Source organism: Vigna angularis, chromosome 7, assembly GCF_016808095.1.
Source record: "Vigna angularis cultivar LongXiaoDou No.4 chromosome 7, ASM1680809v1, whole genome shotgun sequence".
Classification (NCBI taxonomy): Eukaryota; Viridiplantae; Streptophyta; class Magnoliopsida; order Fabales; family Fabaceae; genus Vigna; species Vigna angularis.
Genome location: NC_068976.1, coordinates 36380458 through 36401863, shown reverse-complemented (window position 1 = coordinate 36401863; position 21406 = coordinate 36380458). Strand labels below are relative to the sequence as shown.

General features: G+C 37.0%; 1 protein-coding gene across 1 annotated transcript; it reads left to right on the top strand.

Annotated features, from left to right (window-relative positions):
- Nucleotides 1–5760: 5760 nt before the first annotated feature.
- LOC128197917 (uncharacterized) lies at nt 5761–20257 on the top strand (the record flags this gene model as incomplete). Its single annotated transcript, XM_052880769.1, has 6 exons — nt 5761–6411; nt 11750–11992; nt 12107–12305; nt 18810–19315; nt 19613–20116; nt 20174–20257. Coding segments are annotated over exons 1-6 (2187 nt in total), but the record flags the coding sequence as incomplete, so codon positions are not given.
- Between the last annotated feature and the right edge of the window lie 1149 nt (nt 20258–21406).

Genomic DNA, 21406 nt, shown 5'->3' with positions numbered 1-21406 from the left:
AGCATGAGAAGCACCCAGCGTTCCAGCACCGTGAAGCAACCTCTAATGGAAGCTCACGGCCCCTTTTGAGCAGCACATATCCAGCAGTGGTGTTCTCCATTCCAGCAAGCTTCGTCCAGCCACATCCAGAGAGCACAACAGCTGGTTCAGTTTGGAGAAGTGGAAGAAGAGGTGTGCACGTAGATGAAGCAGATGGAGATCATCCGGGACAACAGCTGAAGCAGATTCCGCGTTGAAGCCACGTCCTTGAAGGAGAAGTTCACGGTCTTCACGTCCAAGCTGGTTGCACACAGTTCACGGGTCCAGCTAGCTTTGAAGAAGCTTCAAGTATCCAACAAGGAGAGCCACCGAAAGAGCTTGGAAGGTGTCACGGCCTGCAGCACTTCACGCCCATGGAGGTAGCAGCTTGGGCCAGCACAGCAGTAGCAGCAAACACACGGCCATTAACCAAGGGACCACCTCATGTTCTCTTTATTTTGTGGGTGCAGCTACGTAAAGAAAGAAGAGGAAATGAAGTTGGTGGCTCTGAATTTTATTAAACTAGTATTATTAAGGGAAGTGGTTTCACGTCCCCACATGTGCAAGTTCAGATTTTTTTTTACCATTCTCTTCCACTCCACACGGTTTAGCACCTTCAAAATTGAAAAGAATTAAGTGGACAACAACTTGGAAAAGCCACCACCGAATGAGACTCACGGGCTGAGTGAGACAAAATCCAAATGATAGATTGAAGGAGAATATGTCAGAGAAGTGGCTATATAATGGAGCAGCAGCAACACATCAGAATTCATTAGATTTTAGGAGTAGGTTTAGGTTACGTTCTGGCTTTGTTTTTTTCCTCCCCTGGGGAGGTTTTAGATTTCTTTTAATTTTCAGTTTCAAGGATTAAATTTTTAATTGTAATTTCCATTCAGCTTTTCTCAATGATCGTGTAATTTTCACTCTGCGTTTTAATTTTAATTCTGTCAGCTTTCAATTTACATTTTTCAAAACTTTGTTCATTTGATTCTCAATTTTTATTTTCACTGCACTTGTGATTTACGATTTCAACTGAATTTACCGTTTTCCAAAATTACTGTTTTCCATATCGTTAAAATTTGTTTCAGTGTTTTTTAAATTCAGTGTCTTATTTAAATTCCAGTCAGTTTTAATTTTATTTTTCGCAAAACAAAAACCACAAACAACCCCCCTTTTTCGTGTCAAATCTAAGACTGAACCACAACAATATTGGTCCTTGAGAGACGACCTAGGAGTCACTTCCTAGTATTATACTGCATTATTTTCGTGTATAAAATTTGTATGACCGCGACAGTCGTACCACCCAGCCACATTATAAGCCATTGAAAAGTCTTTGTGATGATGCATGCTTGTGAATGTATTTGATTATGGTTAAATGAAAGGCAAAGTCAATTCCTATGACATTGTGATAGTAGAGTGAGTGAGTGATTACCTCTTATACACTTGTGTGTTTGAGTGAAACAGTTTATCTAGTGAGGAAAGATTCCATGAGCACATGAACATCCATGCTTAGTTGATTGATCATTCATAAAAAGTAGCATTTGTTGGATATTGGGTGATTGTGTGAACACTAAAGCATGTGCATGTCTTGATTGAAGTTTTTGTCATGAGCTTAATTGAGAACTTACTTATCTTGAAAAGAGGATTTTTGAATGGAGTGAACCATTGTATTGATGGGTAGAAGATTGAGTTAAATCTTGTTTGCTAGAGGACAAGCAAAGTTCTAAGTTTGGGGTTGTGATAACAGTTGAAAAACTGTTATTTTCATGCTTAAAATTGATACTAAAAGCAACCTTTAACCCTTAGAAACATACTTAGAATCATGCTTTTGTTCATATTTTTAGAAATAAGAGAGTTGGACAGGTTTATGCTTGATTTCAGTGTTTTTTGCAGGTTTGAAGGTGAATTCGATGAAAGAAGTGAAGAAGGATAGAGATGGAATCAGAAAGGAACTCAAAAAGTTCAAAAGAAGAGAAGCCGCAAGTACCGCTCAGCGCCAGTTTACCGCTAAGCGACACTAAAGAACACCCGTTGGCTCCGCTGAGGGGTGAAAGTGCAGCTGAGGGGAGAATTGACTACGCGCTGGTACCGCTGAACGGTGGTATTTTGGGCTTAGGTTAACTTTTCTGTAATATTTCGAATAGTATATAAGCTTTAGGACTTCCTAGGTTTTGTATCTTTGGCTGGAGACGAAGCAAACACACATCTTTCCACCCCTTGGAGGAAGATCTTGGATGCTAAGGCTACCTACTCATCTTTCTAGGGTTCTATCTTTCACTATCTCATTGTATTTCATCTAGTTTCACCATGAATATGGTGAACTAAACTCTTCTTGTTGTTGGGGAATCAATGTAATCTTGTGAAACTCTCATATATGGAATTTGTTGTTTAAACATCATATCTTTGATACATGCTTTCTTTCATCATTAGTTATGGTTTTTCCTCTTTGCTCAAAGCATGCATTGTTTAACTCATTCGATGTCATGATTATTGATTTTAGTGATATGGACACATACGGTCAAATCTAGATCTGGGGAAATTCTCCCAAAAGTAATATCGCCTAGAGATAGGGATATGAGGGTTGGTTGCCTTTAAGCTTCGGTGCTTCAAAATTAATTATTAGGGATGCTAGGAATTGTATGAACTCATAATTAAGGATAGGCTTTCTTCGCCGAGACATTGGGTTTAAGGTAATTTAGAGAGTGGCATTAACATTGATGAAAAGAATGATGAATTCCTAAAATATATGAGAGTGGATAAGATGAAATTGATTTCCCCAATAACATACTCATCCATATAATTCGTTCTGTGTTTGTGTTCCTCTTTTCCATTGATCAAACTCATGCATACATGTTTACTTATTATCTTTTGCATTTGAAACCACAAGAATTTGTTCACAAGTCTTAAATAATCAAGAAATCATATAACTAACTAGGCCGTGAGTCCTTTGGGAGAACGATACTTTGTCTTACCGAGTTTATTACTTGATACGATTCGGTCACACTTGCCGAGGCTTAAACATGTTTTTGGCGCCGTTTTTCGGTATTCATATATTTGTCATCAACTAGCGCTAAGGGGAAGAAGTGAAATGCGCTAGTACCGCTGAGCGGCACTTTTCTGGGCTTGGGCCTACTTTTCTGTATTTTTTAGAATAATATATAAGCTTTAGGACGTCCTAGGGTTGGTATCTTTGGCTAGAACGAAGCAGAAACACACTCTTTCACCACTTGGAGGAGGATTTTGGATGGTAAGGCTTCCTTCTCAAATTTCTAGGGTTCTATCTTTCATTGTATTTCATCTAGTTTCTATCTTTCATTCTTTCATTCTTTCATTCTTTCATTGTATTTGTAGTTGGGGAATCAATGTAAATCCTTAGAAACTCTCTTGTATGGAATTTGTTCTTCAAAATGAACTTTATGATACATGCTTTCTTTCATTAATAGTTAGGGTTTTTCCTCTTTGCTCAAAGCATGCATTGTTTAACTCATTCGATGTCATGATCATTGGTTTTGTCGATATGGACACATACAGGAAATATAGATCTGGGGAATCTCTCCCAACAGTATATTACCAACCTAGACATAGGAGTATGAAGGTTGGTTGCCTTTAAGCTTATGTTCATTATATTGCATGATTAATTGCTAGGGATTATGATTAGGCTTTCTTCGCCGAGACATTGGGTTTTAAGTAATTTAGAAAGTGGCATTAACATTAATGAAAAGATTGATGAATTCCTAAATACAAGAGAGTGGATAGGATGAAATTGATAAACCCCAACAACATATTCATCCATATAATTCAAATCACGTGTTTTGTTTCTTCTTGCTCATTGATCAATACATGCATACATATTTACTTTTGATTATGTGCATTAAAATCTTAATCAATCGGTTTTGCAAGTCTTAGCTAATCAACAAACCACACAACTGTCTAGGTCGTGAGTCCTTTGGGAAAACGATACTTGGTCTTACCAGGTTATTACTTGATACGATTCGGTTAACAAGTTTTTGACTCCGTTTTTAGGGCCTTAAGATTTGTTCATCAAGTTTTTGGCGCCGTTGTCGGGGACTCTGGTTTAACTAGTCTATTGTGTGATTTTTGATTATTTTTGACTTGTTGTGAATTTTGTTTTCTGTTTTTATTTTTCTCTTTTTATTTTCGGTTTTTATTTTTCTGTTTTTTCGGCTATTATTTTCTGTTCTTATTTTTCGGTTTTTATTTTCTGTTTTCTTATCTTTTCAATTATATCTTTTGATTATTTCTTCTCTTTTCTATCCTTTTGTGCTAACCAAATTTTTCTAGTGTTTTGTTTCCTTGTGTATGTAGGGTAATATTCGGACTAGAAGCAAAAAGATTTCTGAAACCTCTTCGTGAAGGCCTGGACGAAAGTAGAAGGAGGAGGAGAGTTCGAACTTCAAGAGAACTATTCCCTTCTCCTGAGACACTCTTACAACCTTCACCACAAAGGTCTTACCATAGCACTAAAAATATGGCAGAGGAAAACAATGGTAAACGGACTCTTGCAGATTACACCACTTTTGTTGGCCCTCAACATTTTAACAGTATAGCAAGACCGAGGGTCAATGCTACAAACATGGAGGTGAGTTGGTGAAAAGCAATCAGTTTAATGGGCTATCACATGAAAGCCCGTATGAACATGTCACCACCTTCAATGAAATCTGTAACACCGTAAAGATAAATGGAGTGCCAGATGAAGCAATCAAGCTTAGCTTGTTTCCTTTCTCATTGGGAGCCAATGTTAAGTTATGGTTGAATTCTTATCCAGAAGGTAGTTTTACAGAATGGGAAGCTGTGGTTGCAAAGTTTTTAAACAAATACTTCCCACAATCTAAAGTCAACAAAGGGAAGCAAGAGATCTCTTCTTTCAGACAAGGCATGGAGGAGACATTAGGTCAAGCATGGGACATGTACAAAAGCTTTTTGAGAAAGACTCATATGCACGGTTTTGATGAAGCAGTAGTAGTTCTACTTTTCCTTGGAGGTCTTGGTTCACAAACCAAGTTGATGTTAGATGCCTCAGCTAGAGGTAATATTAAATGTAAGACTCCAGAGGATGCAACAGAATTGATAGAGAACATGGCTGCTAATGATAATGATTTATACAGTGAAACAGGAGTTCCTAGTCAACAAATGGGAAAGTTACAAATGCAAACTCAAGACGCCTTATTTGCGCAAAATGAGATTATCATTCAACAGTTAGAAGAAGTAACAAAGAAGCTTTCTCTGCTACCTTAAGAGATATATAATATTTTAATGGTCCAAAAGCAGCAGCAACAATGGCAACCACAACCTATTCCATATGAGAAAAACACAAAATTGGAGGACACTTTTCAGAAATTCATGAAAATGAGTGTATCTTATCGTAAAAATGTGGAAGATGCATTTAACAGTATGAAGATGAATATTTGGCGAATGATTAATAAAATAGAAGGTTGTGAAAAGAATGCAAAGAACACGTTGAATGAAGAATGTAAAACCATTGTAACGAGAAGTGGTAAAGTGTTAGAGGAGAGAAAAATAGAGGAAAAAGAGAGAGAAAATGAGAGTGAAAAAGAAACACTTGAGTGGAAAGATATGATTGAGAAAGAAAAAAAGAGAGAAGAGGAAGATGAGAGAAAAAAAGAAAAAGAAGAGTTAGGTGAAAAAAGAGAGAGAGTTGGAAAAAATACTTCCTTATCCAAAGATTTATTCAAGGAAAAAGAAAAATAGTTTGAGCGGTTCATGGAGATGTTTAAAAAACTGGAGATTTCCATTCCTTTCTCAGAATCATTGCAACAGATGCCATCTTATGCAAAGTTTTTGAAAGAACTCCTTACAAAGATGAGAAAATATATTGAGAAGGAGACCATTGAAGTAAAAGGTAATTGTAGTGCAATCATACAACAATTACCCCCCAAGTTTAAAGATCCAGGGAGTTTCACTATTCCATGCACTATAGGGGAGTTGGAAGTTGGAAGAGCTCTAATTGATTTGGGTGCTAACATTAATTTGATGTCACTTTCTATATTTAAAAGAATTGAGGGCTTAGAGCTCAAACCCACTAGAATGGCACTTCAATTGGCGGATAGGTCTATTAAATATCCGTATGGAGTGGTTGAAGATGTGCTGGTCAATGTAGACAAATTCGTTTTTCCAGTCGATTTTGTTATCATGGATTTGGAGGAAAATGGTGATGTACCACTTATTCTTGGGAGACCATTTTTGAAGACTGCCAGAGTTTTAATTGATGTGGAGAATGGTAAGCTCAAATTGACTGTTCAAGATGAAGAAGTAAATTTCGATGTATTTCAAGCCATGACACATCCAAAAGATGATAAAGCATGTTTTCAGTTTGATATACTTGATGAAGTTTTCATGGTGCAAGAAAGGATGGTACGTTATTCTTCTCCACTACAGAAAATTCTTATTGATGCTTGTGAAGATTTAAATGAAGAAGAAGAAAAATTGATTGATTAATGTATGACGGATTTGGAGACATTGAAGGAGATTCTAGTGGAAAAGGCTAAGTTTGAAACAATTGATACCAAAGAGGAAGTCTAAGCAAAGAAGTTAGAATTAAAAATGTTACCATCACATTTAAAGTATGTTTTTCTAGAAGAAGATGGAACAAAGCTAGTTATCATCAGTAATTCTTTGCTTCCTGGAAAAGAAGAAAAGTTGGTAGAAATATTGAAAGCCAACAAAGAAGTTATTGGGTGGTCAATTTCAGATCTTAAAGGTATAAGTCCAACTTATTGCATGCACAGGATCTTTATGGAAGATGATTATAAACCGAGTGCTCAACCACAAAGAAGATTAAATCCTGTCATGAAGGAGGTGGTTAGAAAAGAAGTATTGAAGCTCTTGGAAGCTGGCATTATTTATCCAATCTTTGACAGAGAATGGGTAAGTCCAGTATAGGTAGTTCCAAAGAAAGGTGGGATGATAGTAATTCATAATGAGAAGAATGAGCTTATTCCTACTCGGACTGTTACTGGGTGGCGAATGTGTATTGATTACAGGAAATTAAATAAAGCTACCAGAAAGGAACATTTTCCTCTTCCTTTCATGGATCAAATGCTGGAGAGATTGGTAGGTGATAACAGTTGAAAAACTGTTATTTTCATGCTTAAAATTGATACTAAAAGCAACCTTTAGACTTAGAAACTAGCTTGAAATCATGCCTTTTATCTTTATTTTCAGAAATAAGAGAGCTGGACAGGTTTATGCTTGATTTAAGTGTTTTTGTGCAGGTTTTAAGGTGAATTTAGTGAAAAGAGTGAAGAAGGAGAGAGGTGACATTAGAAAAGACAAGAAAGAGTGCAAAAAGAGAAGACGAAGGCACCGCTCAGCGGTATTTTACCGCTGAGCGGCACTCAGAAGGTTGCGGGAGTCACGCTGAGGGGCAAAAGGGCCGCTGAGGGGAAGATAGAAGACGCGCAACCACCGCTGAGCGGTATTTACCGCTGAGCGGCACTTTTTGGGCTTGGGCTTTTGTAATCTTTTGTAACTCTAGAATAGTATATAAGGACTTGCACGTCCTAGGGTTTAGTATCTTTGGCAGAAACGAGGCAAACACTCTCTCTTCCACCCCTTTGAAGGAGGATCTTGGATGCTCAGGCTACCTCTTCACCTTTTTAGGGTTTATTCTTTCATTCTTTCATTATTGTTCATCTAGGTTCACCATGAATATGGTGAACTAAACCTTGTATGTTTGTTGGGGAATCAATGTAATCTCTTGAAGCTCTCATATATGGAATTTATGCTTGCATCTTAATATAAGACTTATGCTTTCTTTCATCATTAGTTAGGGTTTTTCCTCTTTGCTCAATGCTTGCATTGTTTAACTCATTCTATTGCATGATTATTGGTTTTGTCGATACGGACACGTACGGGGAAGTCTAGATCCGGGGAATTTCTCCCAATATTATACTGACAATATTATATTGGTTGTCGTTAAGCTCCTGCACTCATGAACTAATCATTAGGAATGCTAGGAATTGTATGAACTATTTGATTAGGGAGAAGCCATCTAGAATGGTACTTTAGAGAGTGGCATTAACAATGATGATTTGAATGTTGAATTCCTAAAATGTATGAGAGTGGATGAGATGAAATTGACCCCCAACAACATATTCATTCATATAATCCATTGAAAGTGTTTATCTTTTGTCTTTGCCATTGATCAATTCATGCATACATGTTTAGTTTTCGTCTTGCATAATATAATCCAATTATTTCGTTTGTAAGTCTTAGCTAATCAACAAACCACACAACTAAACTAGGCCGTGAGTCCTTTGGGAAGAACGATACTTGGTCTTACCAAGTTTATTACTTGAACGATTCGGTCATACTTGCCGATTGTGAAACAAGTTTGTGACATCATATTTTGGTGCTTACAAATTTGTCCATCAAGTTTTTGGCGCCGTTGCCGGGGATTTGGGGATTGAACCCGAGTCCTAGCAACGGCTAATAAGTTTTCACCATCAAGTTTTTGGCGCCGCTGCCGGGGACTCGTGGTTTAACTGGTTAATTTGTGTGATTATTGATTATCTTTGACTTTTTGAATTTCTGTTTTTATTTTTTCTGTTTTTATTTTATTTGATTAGGTTAGATTTTATTTTATTTTATTTTATCTTTTTAGATTAGATTTTTATTTTATTAGGTTAGATTAGATTTTATTTTATTTTATTTTTCTTTAGGTTAGATTTTATTTTATTTTATTTAGATTAGGTTTTATTTTATTCTATCTTATTTGTTTTTATCTTCTAAATCTTTCTATCTTCTGAATTTATATCTTCTTCTATATCTTTTTGTGCTAACAAATCTTTTCTAGGGTTTTGTTTTCTTGTGTATGCAGGAAGCAATTCGGACTAGGAGTAAGAAAACAACAGAACCACTTTTTGAAGGGCTAGACGAGAGTAGAAGGAGGAGAAGAATCAGAACGTCCAGAGAACTTTTCCCTTCTCCAGAAACTCTCCTCCAAACATCACCACAAGGTTCTGTTCACAGCACAAGAAGTATGGAGAATAACAATGCTAGAAGAACTCTTGCAGATTACACCAATATTGCTGGACCTCAACACTTTAACAGCATAGCTAGACCTAGAGTCAATGCAACCAACATGGAGGTCAAGCCAGCATTAATTCAACTGGTGAAGAGTAATCAATTTAATGGGTTATCTCATGAAAGCCCATATGAGCACCTTACAACTTTCAATGAGATCTGCAACACGGTCAAAATTAATGGGGTGCCAGACGAAGCTATCAAACTTAGCTTGTTTCCCTTCTCATTGGGGGGCAATGCTAAGCTTTGGTTAAACTCTTTTCCAGAAGAAAGTTTCACAGAGTGGGAAGCAGTGGTCACAAAATTCCTGAACAAGTACTTTCCACAATCTAAGGTGACCAAAGGCAAGCAAGAGATTTCGTCTTTCAAGCAGGGCATGGAGGAGTCACTTGGACATGCATGGGACAGGTACAAGAGCTTGCTACGCAAAACCCCTATGCATGGTTTCAAAGAAGCAGAAGTAGTCCTAACTTTCCTTGGAGGGCTTGGTTCACAAACCAAGATGATACTAAACGCATCAGCAGGAGGTAATATTAATTGGAAAACTCCAGAGGAAGCAACTGAACTTATTGAAAATATGGCTACTAGTGACAACGAACTCAATATTGAAAAAGGAGATCCTAATCAGAAGGAGTTGTCAAAATTAAATGAGGCCTTGCTTATCCAAAATAGAATTATCTCTCAACAGATTGAAGAAGTGACCATGAAACTTTCTCAAACACCACAGGAAGTACAACAGGTTTCAATGGTTCAAGAGCACCAAAAATGGCAGATGCAATCTACTCCAGTTGAGAAATCAACAACGCTTGAAGAGACTTTCCAGAGATTCTTAAAGACAAATGCGTCTTATTGTCATAATGTGGATGCTGCATTTAAAAAAATGGAGGTCTATGTTGAGAGAATAGTTGACGGAATGAAATATGATAATCTGGGAAAGGAATGTAAAACTGTTGTGACTAGAAGTGGTAGAGTGTTAGAAGAGAGAAAAAAAGAGAGAGAGGAGAAAGAAAATGAGAGTGAGAGTGAAAAAGAAACATGTGAGTGGAAAGAAAGAGTTGAGAGAGAGAAAAAGAAAAAAGAAGAAGATGAGAAGAGAGAAAAAAATGAGAGAGAAGAGAGACAGAAAGAAAAAGAGTATGAAAAGCCACTTCCTTATCCAAAGGGTTATTCAAGGAAGGAGAAAGAAAAGCAGTTGGAAAGATTCATGGAACTGTTTAAGAAGTTGGAGATCACTATACCATTCTCTGAAGCATTGCAACAGATGCCAGCATATGCAAAATTCTTGAAGGAACTTCTCACAAAGAAACACAAGTACATTGAGAAGGAAACTATCAATATACAGGGCAATTGCAGTGCAATCATACAGAAACTACCTCCTAAACTTAAAGACCCAGGAAGCTTCACTATTCCATGCACCATAGGAGATGTGAAAGTTGGAAGAGCATTGATTGATTTGGGAGCTAGCATTAATCTAATGCCGCTTTCCATGTGCAGAACAATTCAGGGGTTGGAAATTAAACCAACCAGGATGGCTCTTCAATTGGCGGACAGGTCTCTTAAATATCCATATGGAGTGGTTGAAGATGTTCTAGTGAAGGTCGACAAATTTGTATTTCCAGTAGATTTCATTGTGATGGAGATGGAAGGAACTAGTGACGTTCCTCTTATTCTGGGGAGACCTTTCATGAAGACTGCTAGAGTTTTGATTGATGTAGAGAATGGTAAGCTTAAACTGAGAGTTGATGAGGAAGAAGTCACTTTTGATGTATCCAAAGCCATGACGTATCCAAATGATGACAAATCATGTTTTCAATTTGATGAACTTGATGAAGTTTGTATGGTTCAAGAGAGAATGGTGCGTAACATTTCTCCATTGGAAAAAACGCTCATTGATGCATGTGAAGATTTGGATGAAGAAGAAGAGAAATTGATTGATGAATGTCTGATGGACTTGGAAACATTGAAAAAGGGTCCAGAGGAAGATTCAATATTCGAAACAATGGCTAAGGAAGAAACAATCAAAGCACAGTCTTCAGAACTAAAAAGATTGCCATCACATTTGAAATATGTGTTTTTAGAGGATGGAACAAAGCCAGTCATTATCAGTAACTCTTTATCTTTACAAGAAGAAGAGCAGTTGATAGACATTTTGAAAGCCAACAAAGAAGCAATTGGGTGGTCAATATCAGATCTCAAAGGTATTAGCCCAACTTATTGCATGCACAAGATTTTTATGGAAGAAGACTATAAACCAAGTGCTCAACCACAGAGAAGGTTAAATCCTGCTATGAAGGAGGTGGTCAGAAAAGAAGTGTTGAAACTGCTAGAAGCTGGTATCATCTATCCAATCTCTGACAGTGAATGGGTGAGTCCAGTACAGGTGGTGCCAAAGAAAGGTGGGATGACGGTAATTTATAATGATAAGAATGAACTAATTCCCACTCGGACAGTTACTGGCTGGCGGATGTGCATTGATTACAGGAAGCTGAATAAAGCTACTAGGAAAGATCATTTTCCTCTTCCTTTCATGGATCAGATGCTAGAAAGGTTATCAGGGCAGGCTTTCTATTGTTTTCTAGATGGATATTCTGGATATAATCAAATTGTGGTAGATCCAAAAGACCAGGAGAAGACGGCTTTTACTTGTCCTTTTGGTATCTTTGCATATAGAAAGATGCCTTTTGGATTATGTAATGCTCCAGCTACGTTTCAGAGGTGTATGCAGGCAATTTTTGCTGATCTTCTAGAAAAATGCATTGAAGTATTCATGGATGACTTCTCAGTTTTTGGAAACTCCTTCCAAAGATGTTTAGCTAATTTGAACACTGTCCTCAAAAGATGTGTTCAGACAAATCTGGTTCTGAATTGGGAAAAATGTCATTTCATGGTAACTGAAGGAATTGTATTGGGGCACAAAATATCTGCTAAAGGAATTGAGGTAGACAAAGCTAAAGTAGAAGTTATTGAGAAACTACCTCCACCAACAAATGTAAAGGGGATTAGAAGCTTTCTTGGTCATGCTGGGTTTTATAGAAGATTTATCAAAGATTTCTCAAAAATTGCTAAACCATTGAGTAATCTCTTGATGAAAGATGCTCCTTTTGTGATGAATGAAGATTGCCTGAAAGCTTTTGATATATTGAAGCAGAAACTAGTGTCAGCTCCAGTAATTGCAGCACCAGATTGGAATCAAAATTTTGAATTAATGTGTGATGCAAGTGATTATGTGATAACAGTTGAAAAACTGTTATTTTCATGCTTAAAATTGATATTAAAAGCAACCTTTATACTTAGAAACTAGCTTGAAATCATACTTTTATTTATATTTTCAGAAATAAGAGAGTTGAAAGTGAATTTAATGGTTTTGTGCAAGATTCCCTTGATTTTGTAGGCTAATTGAATGATTTGAAAGAAGAATTGAAATACCGAATGATTGGAGTGTTGAAAAGTCAACCAGAAACCAGAAAAGTCAATCAGTCAACCAGAAAAGTCAACCAGTCAACCAGAAAAGTCAACCAGTCAACCAGAATGCTGAAAAACCAACCAGAACGCAGAAAAAAGTCTGACCGAGTGGCGCTGAGCGGAAAATACCGCTGAGCGGCACTTTTCGGGTGCTGAAATCACCGCTGAGGGGCAAAACAGCAGCTGGGGGGCAAAATGGATCATGCGCTAGTACCGCTCAGCGGTAAAATACCGCTGAGCGGCATTCTAAGTGGGCTTGGACCGGTTTTCTTTTGTTTTTATGGGCTTGGACTTGTTTTATGTTATTTTTATGCCCTATTTAAGGACTTGCACGTCCTAGAGTTAGTATCTTTGGCAGAAACGAGGCAAACACTCTCTCTTCCACCCCTTTGAAGGAGGATCTTGGATGCTCAGGCTACATCTTCACCTTTATTGGGTTTATTCTTTCATTCTTTCATTATTGTTCATCTAGGTTCACCATGAATATGGTGAACTAAACCTTGTATGTTTGTTGGGGAATCAATGTAATCTCTTGAAGCTCTCATATATGGAATTTATGCTTGCATCTTAATCTAAGACTTATGCTTTCTTTCATCATTAGTTAGGGTTTTTCCTCTTTGCTCAATGCTTGCATTGTTTAACTCATTCTATTGCATGATTATTGGTTTTGTCGATACGGACACGTACGGGAAAGTCTAGATCCGGGGAATTTCTCCCAATGTTATATTGGTTGTCGTTAAGCTCCTGCACTTATGAACTAATCATTAGGAATGCTAGGAATTGTATGAACTATTTGATTAGGGAGAAGCCATCTAGAATGGTACTTTAGAGAGTGGCATTAACAATGATGATTTGAATGTTGAATTCCTAAAATGTATGAGAGTGGATGAGATGAAATTGACCCCCAACAACATATTCATTCATATAATCCATTGAAAGTGTTTATCTTTAGTCTTTGCCATTGATCAAATTTCATGCATACATGTTTAGTTTTTCGTCTTGCATATAAAATCCAATTATTTCGTCCTTAAGTCTTAGCTAATCAACAAACCACACAACTAAACTAGGCCGTGAGTCCTTTGGGAAGAACGATACTTGGTCTTACCAAGTTTATTACTTGAACGATTCGGTCATACTTGCCGATTGTGAAACAAGTTTGTGACATCATATTTTGGTGCTTACAAATTTGTCCATCAAGTTTTTGGCGCCGTTGCCGGGGACTCGTGGTTTAACTGGTTAATTTGTGTGATTATTGATTATCTTTGACTTTACTTTTGAATTTCTGTTTTTATTTTCTGTTTTTATTTTTTCGGTTTTTATTTGATTTGTTTTGATTTTATTTTATTTTATCTTATTAGATTTTATTTTATCTTTTAGATTAGGTTAGATTTTATTTTATTTTATTTTATCTTTTAGATTAGGTTAGATTTTATTTTATTATATCTTTTAGATTAGGTTAGATTTTATTTTATTTTATTCTATCTTATTTTATTCTATCTTCTAAATCTTTTATCTTCTGAATCTATATCTTCTTCTCTATCTTTTTGTGCTAACAAATATTTTCTAGAGTTTTGTGCCTAATGCATGCAGGATGCAATTCGATCAAGAATTTAACTATATGGGCACTCAATTCTTCCAAGGTCAACAAAGGAAAGCAAGAGATCTCATCTTTCAGGCAAGGCATGGAGGAATCACTAGGTCATGCATGGGACAGATATAAAAGCCTATTAAGAAAGATTCCCACGCATGGATTTAACGAAGGAGAAGTAGTCCTAATCTTCCTTGGAGGTCTTGGTTTACAAACCATGATGATGCTTGACGCTTCAGCTGGAGGCAATATCAAATGGAAGACTCCAGAGGAAGCCACAGAAATAATTGAAAGCATGACTACTAATGACAATAAGTGGAACAGTGAAAGAGGAGCTCCTATTCAACAAAAAGGAGTTCTACAGTTGCAATCCAAATATGCCTTGCTAGCTCAGAACAAGATACTAACTCAACAATTGGAGAATCTCACAAAGATACTTGCACAAATACCCAAAGAGTTGAAGACTGCTGCACAGGTACAATCCCAGCAGCAACCCACCTTATGGCAACAATTATCTATGCTTAATGAAAGACAAACAAGGTTGGAAGAAACTCTTAATCAATTCATACAGAAAACAGAATCTTCTCAAAAGAGCACTGAAGCTGCTATAAAGAATTGGGAGATTCAAATGGGTCAGATTACCAAGCGATTGGAAGAAAGACCAGATAGAAATTGTGGGGCTAATACTGAGGTTAACCCCAGGGAAGAGTGTGAAGTGCTAGTGAGTGTAAATGTTGAAAAAGTTGAGTTGGAAAAAGAAGAGAGAAAAGAGAGAGAAGAGAAAATTTGTGTGAAGATTGAGAAGGTGAGTAGAAAAAGAAAAGGGAAGAAAAAAATAAGAGAAAAGAAAAAGAGAAAATTTGGGGAGAGGAAGCATAAGAAAAAGAAGATGAGAGGAAAGAAGAAGAAATCATATGAAAAATCCCATCCTCATCTAAAGAAGAATCATAGGAAGGAAAAGAAATTTAAGTGCTTTATGGAAATCTTCAAGAAATTGGAGATTAAAGTTCCTATGATTGAGACACTGCAACAGGTTCCTGGTTTGATCAAATTTCTGAAGAAGTTCAGTAGAAAGAAGAAAAAGAAGAAGGAACTTGAGCTTTACTGGGTCAAGCTAATGACGTTAAAAGAGCGCTTGCTGGGAGGCAACCCAGTGGATTTAAAAACTTTTGATTTGGTTTTGTAACTTTTAATTTGTGGACATTATTTTGTAAATATTTTGTTGGATACAACATCTACTGATGGGTGTTGGTGAGAAAATTTTGCACCTACTGATGGGTGCTGGTAAGTCTGTAACACCTACTGATGGGTGTTGGTAAGTTTGAAACACCTACTGATGGGTGTTGGTGGATTTTGGGTCAGGCTCGTGACGTTAAACAAGCGCTACCTAGGAGGCAACCCAGTTGATTGATTGTTTTTGTTTGTTTTATTTTAGTTAGGGTTTGCATAAGTATTTTAAAGCATTGAATTGCAGGGAACCAGTGAGGGGCATGTCTAGGAGGCACGTAGGTTAAGAAAAGAAGGAGAAGAGCACATCACGAAAGTGCCGCTGAGCGGCAACTTACCGCTGAGCGGTACTCTCGCAGAATGAGCTTTAGTTCCCCTTAGTGGAACCCGAGCCCATTAGGGTATTTTTATACCCTAAGCTGTGCAAATGCTTTTATTTTCAGACTCTTCTCTGCACATACACTCCTACATACCTTTTCAAAGGTTCTCTACAATTTTTCCCTCATCCCTCTTTAGAAAATCTCCTTCCACTCACTTGCTCACTAGTTTTCCATCTAAGTTTGGGGTTGGGAGAGAGCATCATTGAAGGGGCTGATTTCTTCATTGTGGTTTACTAATGCTTAACAATGTATCTTTTGGTTTTGTGAATTATGTTTGATGCAGGGATGGCCTCCTCATCGGGCAAAAGAATCAAGACTATAAGATCCAAGAAGATGAAGAAACAGAGGACAACTCAGATTGATGAGGAGCTGAGATAGCATTTACGGATGAATGCTATCATATGCTTATGCTTTTGTTGGTTTAAGTTTTATAAACTTATTTGTTTTTGTTTTTAGATTAGGATTTGATGTACTCTATTGAATACCTGGTTTATTATGATGGTTTGTTATTAACTGTGATTGTGTGATAAGTAATGCTTGATGATGCTTATTGATTGATTGATGTTGAGATGATGTGCACATTAAAATGCTTATACAGGTGATTCACAAGCTTTGTGAACAAATGCATGATATCATGATTGTGACTGTGAAATTAAGCAGGATGTGTATGTCAAATGTGAATGAGCTTATATGTGAGGTTTTGAGCTCCAGAGTTTTTGGTATGATTGAATGCTATTACTTTGAAAGCATGAATGACTTTGCCCAGGTTTTCTATGATTGAATCAATTGCTTGTTTTGCATCATATGATCAAGGCCGTTTGTTGGAACCCTTTTTATTGGCCAAATTCATAAAGTTAGCCCACTAAAAGAGAACACTTTGTGTTCTATCCTTTGAACCCTTAGCCTTGAACATACACTGAAACCCTTGATTGAAAATCTTTACCTTGAGTTAAGTAGAAGATCTTGTGTGGTATTGTTAAATGTTCAAGTTTGGGGTTGTTGGGAAAACATGAAAAAGGAAAAGCATTGAGCTAAGAGCTAAAAAGTAAGAATATGCAAAGAAAAAGAAAAGAAAAGAAAAAGAAGCAAAGCTCAATGCAAATGCAAAGGCAAAAGAAAGTTGGGAATGAATAAGATGATTGTGTTATTATGATTTTCTTAACTCAAGGATTTTGTGATCCAGAAAAACCAATTTTCTTGTTAGCCCAGCCACATTATAAGCCATTGAAAAGTCCTTGTGATGATGCATGCTTGTGAATGTTTTTGATTGTGGTAAAATGAAAGGCAAAGTTGATTCATGTGACATTGTGATAGTAGAGTGAATGAGTGATTACCTCTTATACACTTGAGTGTGAGTGAAACACTTTACCTAGTGAGGAAATATTCCATGAGCACATGAACATCCATGCTTAATTGATTGATCATTCATGAAAAATAGCATTTGTTGGAATTTAAATGACTTTGTGAACACTAAAGCATGTGCACATCTTGATTGAACTCTTGGTCATAAGTTTAATTGAAGTTTTTACTTATCTTGAAAAGAGGATTTTTGAATGAGTGAACTATCATATGAATTGGTTGAAGATTGAGTTACATCTTGTTTGCTTGAGGACAAGCAAAGTTCTAAGTTTGGGGTTGTGATAACAGTTGAAAAACTGTTATTTTCATGCTTAAAATTGATATTAAAAGCAACCTTTATACTTAGAAACTAGCTTGAAATCATACTTTTATTTATATTTTCAGAAATAAGAGAGTTGAAAGTGAATTTAATGGTTTTGTGCAAGATTCCCTTGATTTTGTAGGCTAATTGAATGATTTGAAAGAAGAATTGAAATACCGAATGATTGGAGTGCTGAAAAGTCAACCAGAAACCAGAAAAGTCAATCAGTCAACCAGAAAAGTCAACCAGTCAACCAGAAAAGTCAACCAGTCAACCAGAATGCTGAAAAACCAACCAGAACGCAGAAAAAAGTCTGACCGAGTGGCGCTGAGCGGAAAATACCGCTGAGCGGCACTTTTCGGGTGCCGAAATCACCGCTGAGGGGCAAAACAGCAGCTGGGGGGCAAAATGGATCATGCGCTAGTACCGCTCAGCGGTAAAATACCGCTGAGCGGCATTCTAAGTGGGCTTGGACCGGTTTTCTTTTGTTTTTATGGGCTTGGACTTGTTTTATGTTATTTTTATGCCCTATTTAAGGACTTGCACGTCCTAGAGTTAGTATCTTTGGCAGAAACGAGGCAAACACTCTCTCTTCCACCCCTTTGAAGGAGGATCTTGGATGCTCAGGCTACATCTTCACCTTTATTGGGTTTATTCTTTCATTCTTTCATTATTGTTCATCTAGGTTCACCATGAATATGGTGAACTAAACCTTGTATGTTTGTTGGGGAATCAATGTAATCTCTTGAAGCTCTCATATATGGAATTTATGCTTGCATCTTAATCTAAGACTTATGCTTTCTTTCATCATTAGTTAGGGTTTTTCCTCTTTGCTCAATGCTTGCATTGTTTAACTCATTCTATTGCATGATTATTGGTTTTGTCGATACGGACACGTACGGGAAAGTCTAGATCCGGGGAATTTCTCCCAATGTTATATTGGTTGTCGTTAAGCTCCTGCACTTATGAACTAATCATTAGGAATGCTAGGAATTGTATGAACTATTTGATTAGGGAGAAGCCATCTAGAATGGTACTTTAGAGAGTGGCATTAACAATGATGATTTGAATGTTGAATTCCTAAAATGTATGAGAGTGGATGAGATGAAATTGACCCCCAACAACATATTCATTCATATAATCCATTGAAAGTGTTTATCTTTAGTCTTTGCCATTGATCAAATTTCATGCATACATGTTTAGTTTTTCGTCTTGCATATAAAATCCAATTATTTCGTCCTTAAGTCTTAGCTAATCAACAAACCACACAACTAAACTAGGCCGTGAGTCCTTTGGGAAGAACGATACTTGGTCTTACCAAGTTTATTACTTGAACGATTCGGTCATACTTGCCGATTGTGAAACAAGTTTGTGACATCATATTTTGGTGCTTACAAATTTGTCCATCATTATGCAATAGGAGTTGTCCTCGGCCAAAGGAAAGAACAAAAGTTTCATCCAATTTATTATGCTAGCAAGGTGCTGAATGATGCTCAATTGAATTATGCTACTACAGAGAAAGAGTTTCTTGCCATTGTATATGCTCTTGAGAAATTTAGACCTTATCTTATAGGGTCTAAGGTGATTGTCTATACAGACCATGCAGCTATTAAATATTTGTTGACAAAACCAGATTCTAAGCCACGTCTGATCAGATGGGTACTACTGTTGCAAGAATTTGATGTAGAAATCCGTGATAAGAAAGGAAGTGAGAACTTAATTGCTGATCATTTGTCACGGTTAGTCAACAATGAAGTCACTAGCAAGGAGCCTGAAATCTGGGAATCTTTTTCAGATGAATCACTCATGTATATTCAACAGAGGCCCTGGTTTGCTGATATGGCAAATTTCAAAGCTGCAAGAGTCATGCCGGAAGATTTAACTTGGCAACAGAGAAAGAAATTTCTGCATGATGCCAAGCAGTTTGTTTGGGACGATCCATATTTGTTCAAAATTGGAGCAGATAATCTTTTGAGGAGATGTGTTACAAATGAAGAAGCAGAAGGAATTCTCTGGCATTGTCATGATTCACCTTATGGAGGACATTTTAATGGAGAAAGAACAGCAGCAAAAGTCCTTCAGTCAGGATTCTATTGGCCAACTCTATTCAAAGACGCTCATAATCATGCTAGGAATTGTGATAAATGTCAAAGAGCAGGGACAATCACTAAACGTCATGAGATGCCTTTACAAGGTATTTTAGAGGTTGAGGTTTTTGATTGTTGGGGTATTGACTTTGTTGGACCCTTTCCTCCATCTTTCAACAATGAATATATTCTGGTAGCAGTGGATTATGTGAGTAAATGGGTGGAAGCATTGGCTTGTCCTAAAAATGATGCTAGTACAGTAATTAAATTCCTGAAGAGGCAGATATTCTCACGTTTTGGCACTCCAAGAGTATTGATCAGTGATGGAGGATCTCATTTTTGCAATTATCAGCTAGAGAAGGTACTCAAACACTATGGAGTGAAGCATAAGGTAGCTGCACCTTATCATCCACAAACTAATGGACAAGCTGAGGTATCTAACAGGGAGATAAAAAGAATCCTAGAGAAAACCGTGACTTCATCAAGGAAGGATTGGTCTCTCAAATTGGATGATGCTCTTTGGGCTTATAGAACAGCAATGAAGACGTCTATGGGATTATCACCATTTCAATTAGTCTATGGGAAAGCATGCCATTTGCCAGTTGAATTGGAGCATAGAGCATTATGGGCTTTGAAATTCTTGAATTTTGATCCTTATGAAACTCAATGCACACGCAGAAGGCAGATTTTAGAGCTTGAAGAAATGCGGTTACATGCATATGATTCATCCAGGGCTTATAAAGACAAAATTAAATTTTATCATGACAGGAAGCTGGTGAATAGAGTTTTCAATCCAGGACAACAGGTACTATTGTTCAACTCAAGATTGAAGATATTTCCTGGGAAGCTGAAGTCAAAATGGACAGGACCATTTGTGATAAAAGAAGTGCATCCACATGGAGCAATTGAAATATTTGATCCATCTGCTGATGATTCACAGAAAAGCTGGGTGGTAAATGGTCAACGTCTCAAGCCCTATCTAGGGGGAGAGGTGCAACGCTTTTCCACAATGATGTTGTTGGTTGATCCTTGAAAGTTGGGTCAGGCTCGGGACGTTAAACAAGCGCTTACTGGGAGGCAACCCAGTATCTTGTAAGTATTTTTGTTTTCGGTTTTAGATTAGGGTTTGATGTACTCTATTGAACACCTGGTTTTGTGTGATGGTTTGCTATTAACTGTGATTGTGTGATAAGTACTGCTTGATGATGCTTATTGATTGATTGATGTTGAGATGATGTGCACATTAAATGCTTATACAGGTGATTCACAAGCTTTGTGAACAAATGCAGGATATCATGATTGTGATTGTGAAATTAAGCAGGATGTGTATGGCAAATGTGAATGAGCTTATATGTGAGGTTTTGAGCTCCAGAGTTGTTATTGTTGAATGCTATTACTTTGAAAGCATGAATGATTTTGCCCAGGTTTTCTATGATTGAATCAATTGCTTGTTTTGCATCATATGATCAAGGCCGTGTTGTTGAAACCCTTTTTATTGGCCAAATACATAAAATTAGCCCACTAAAAGAGAACACTTTGTGTTCTATCCTTTGAACCCTTAGCCTTGAACATACACTGAAAACCCTTGATTGAAAATCTTTACCTTGAGTTAAGTAGAAGATCTTGTGTGGTATTGTTAAATGTTCAAGTTTGGGGTTGTTGGGAAAACATAAAAAGCATTGAGCTAAGAGCTAAAAAGTAAGAATATGCAAAGAAAAAGAAAAGAAAAGAAAAAGAAGTAAAGCTCAATGCAATTGTAATTGTAAAAGGAAAGTTGGGAATGAATAAGATGATTGTGTGTTATGATTCTCTTGACTCAAGGATTTTGCGATCCAGAAAAACCAATTTTCTTGTTAGCCCAGCCACATTATAAGCCAATGAAAAGTCCTTTTGATGATGCATGCTTGTGAATGTTTTG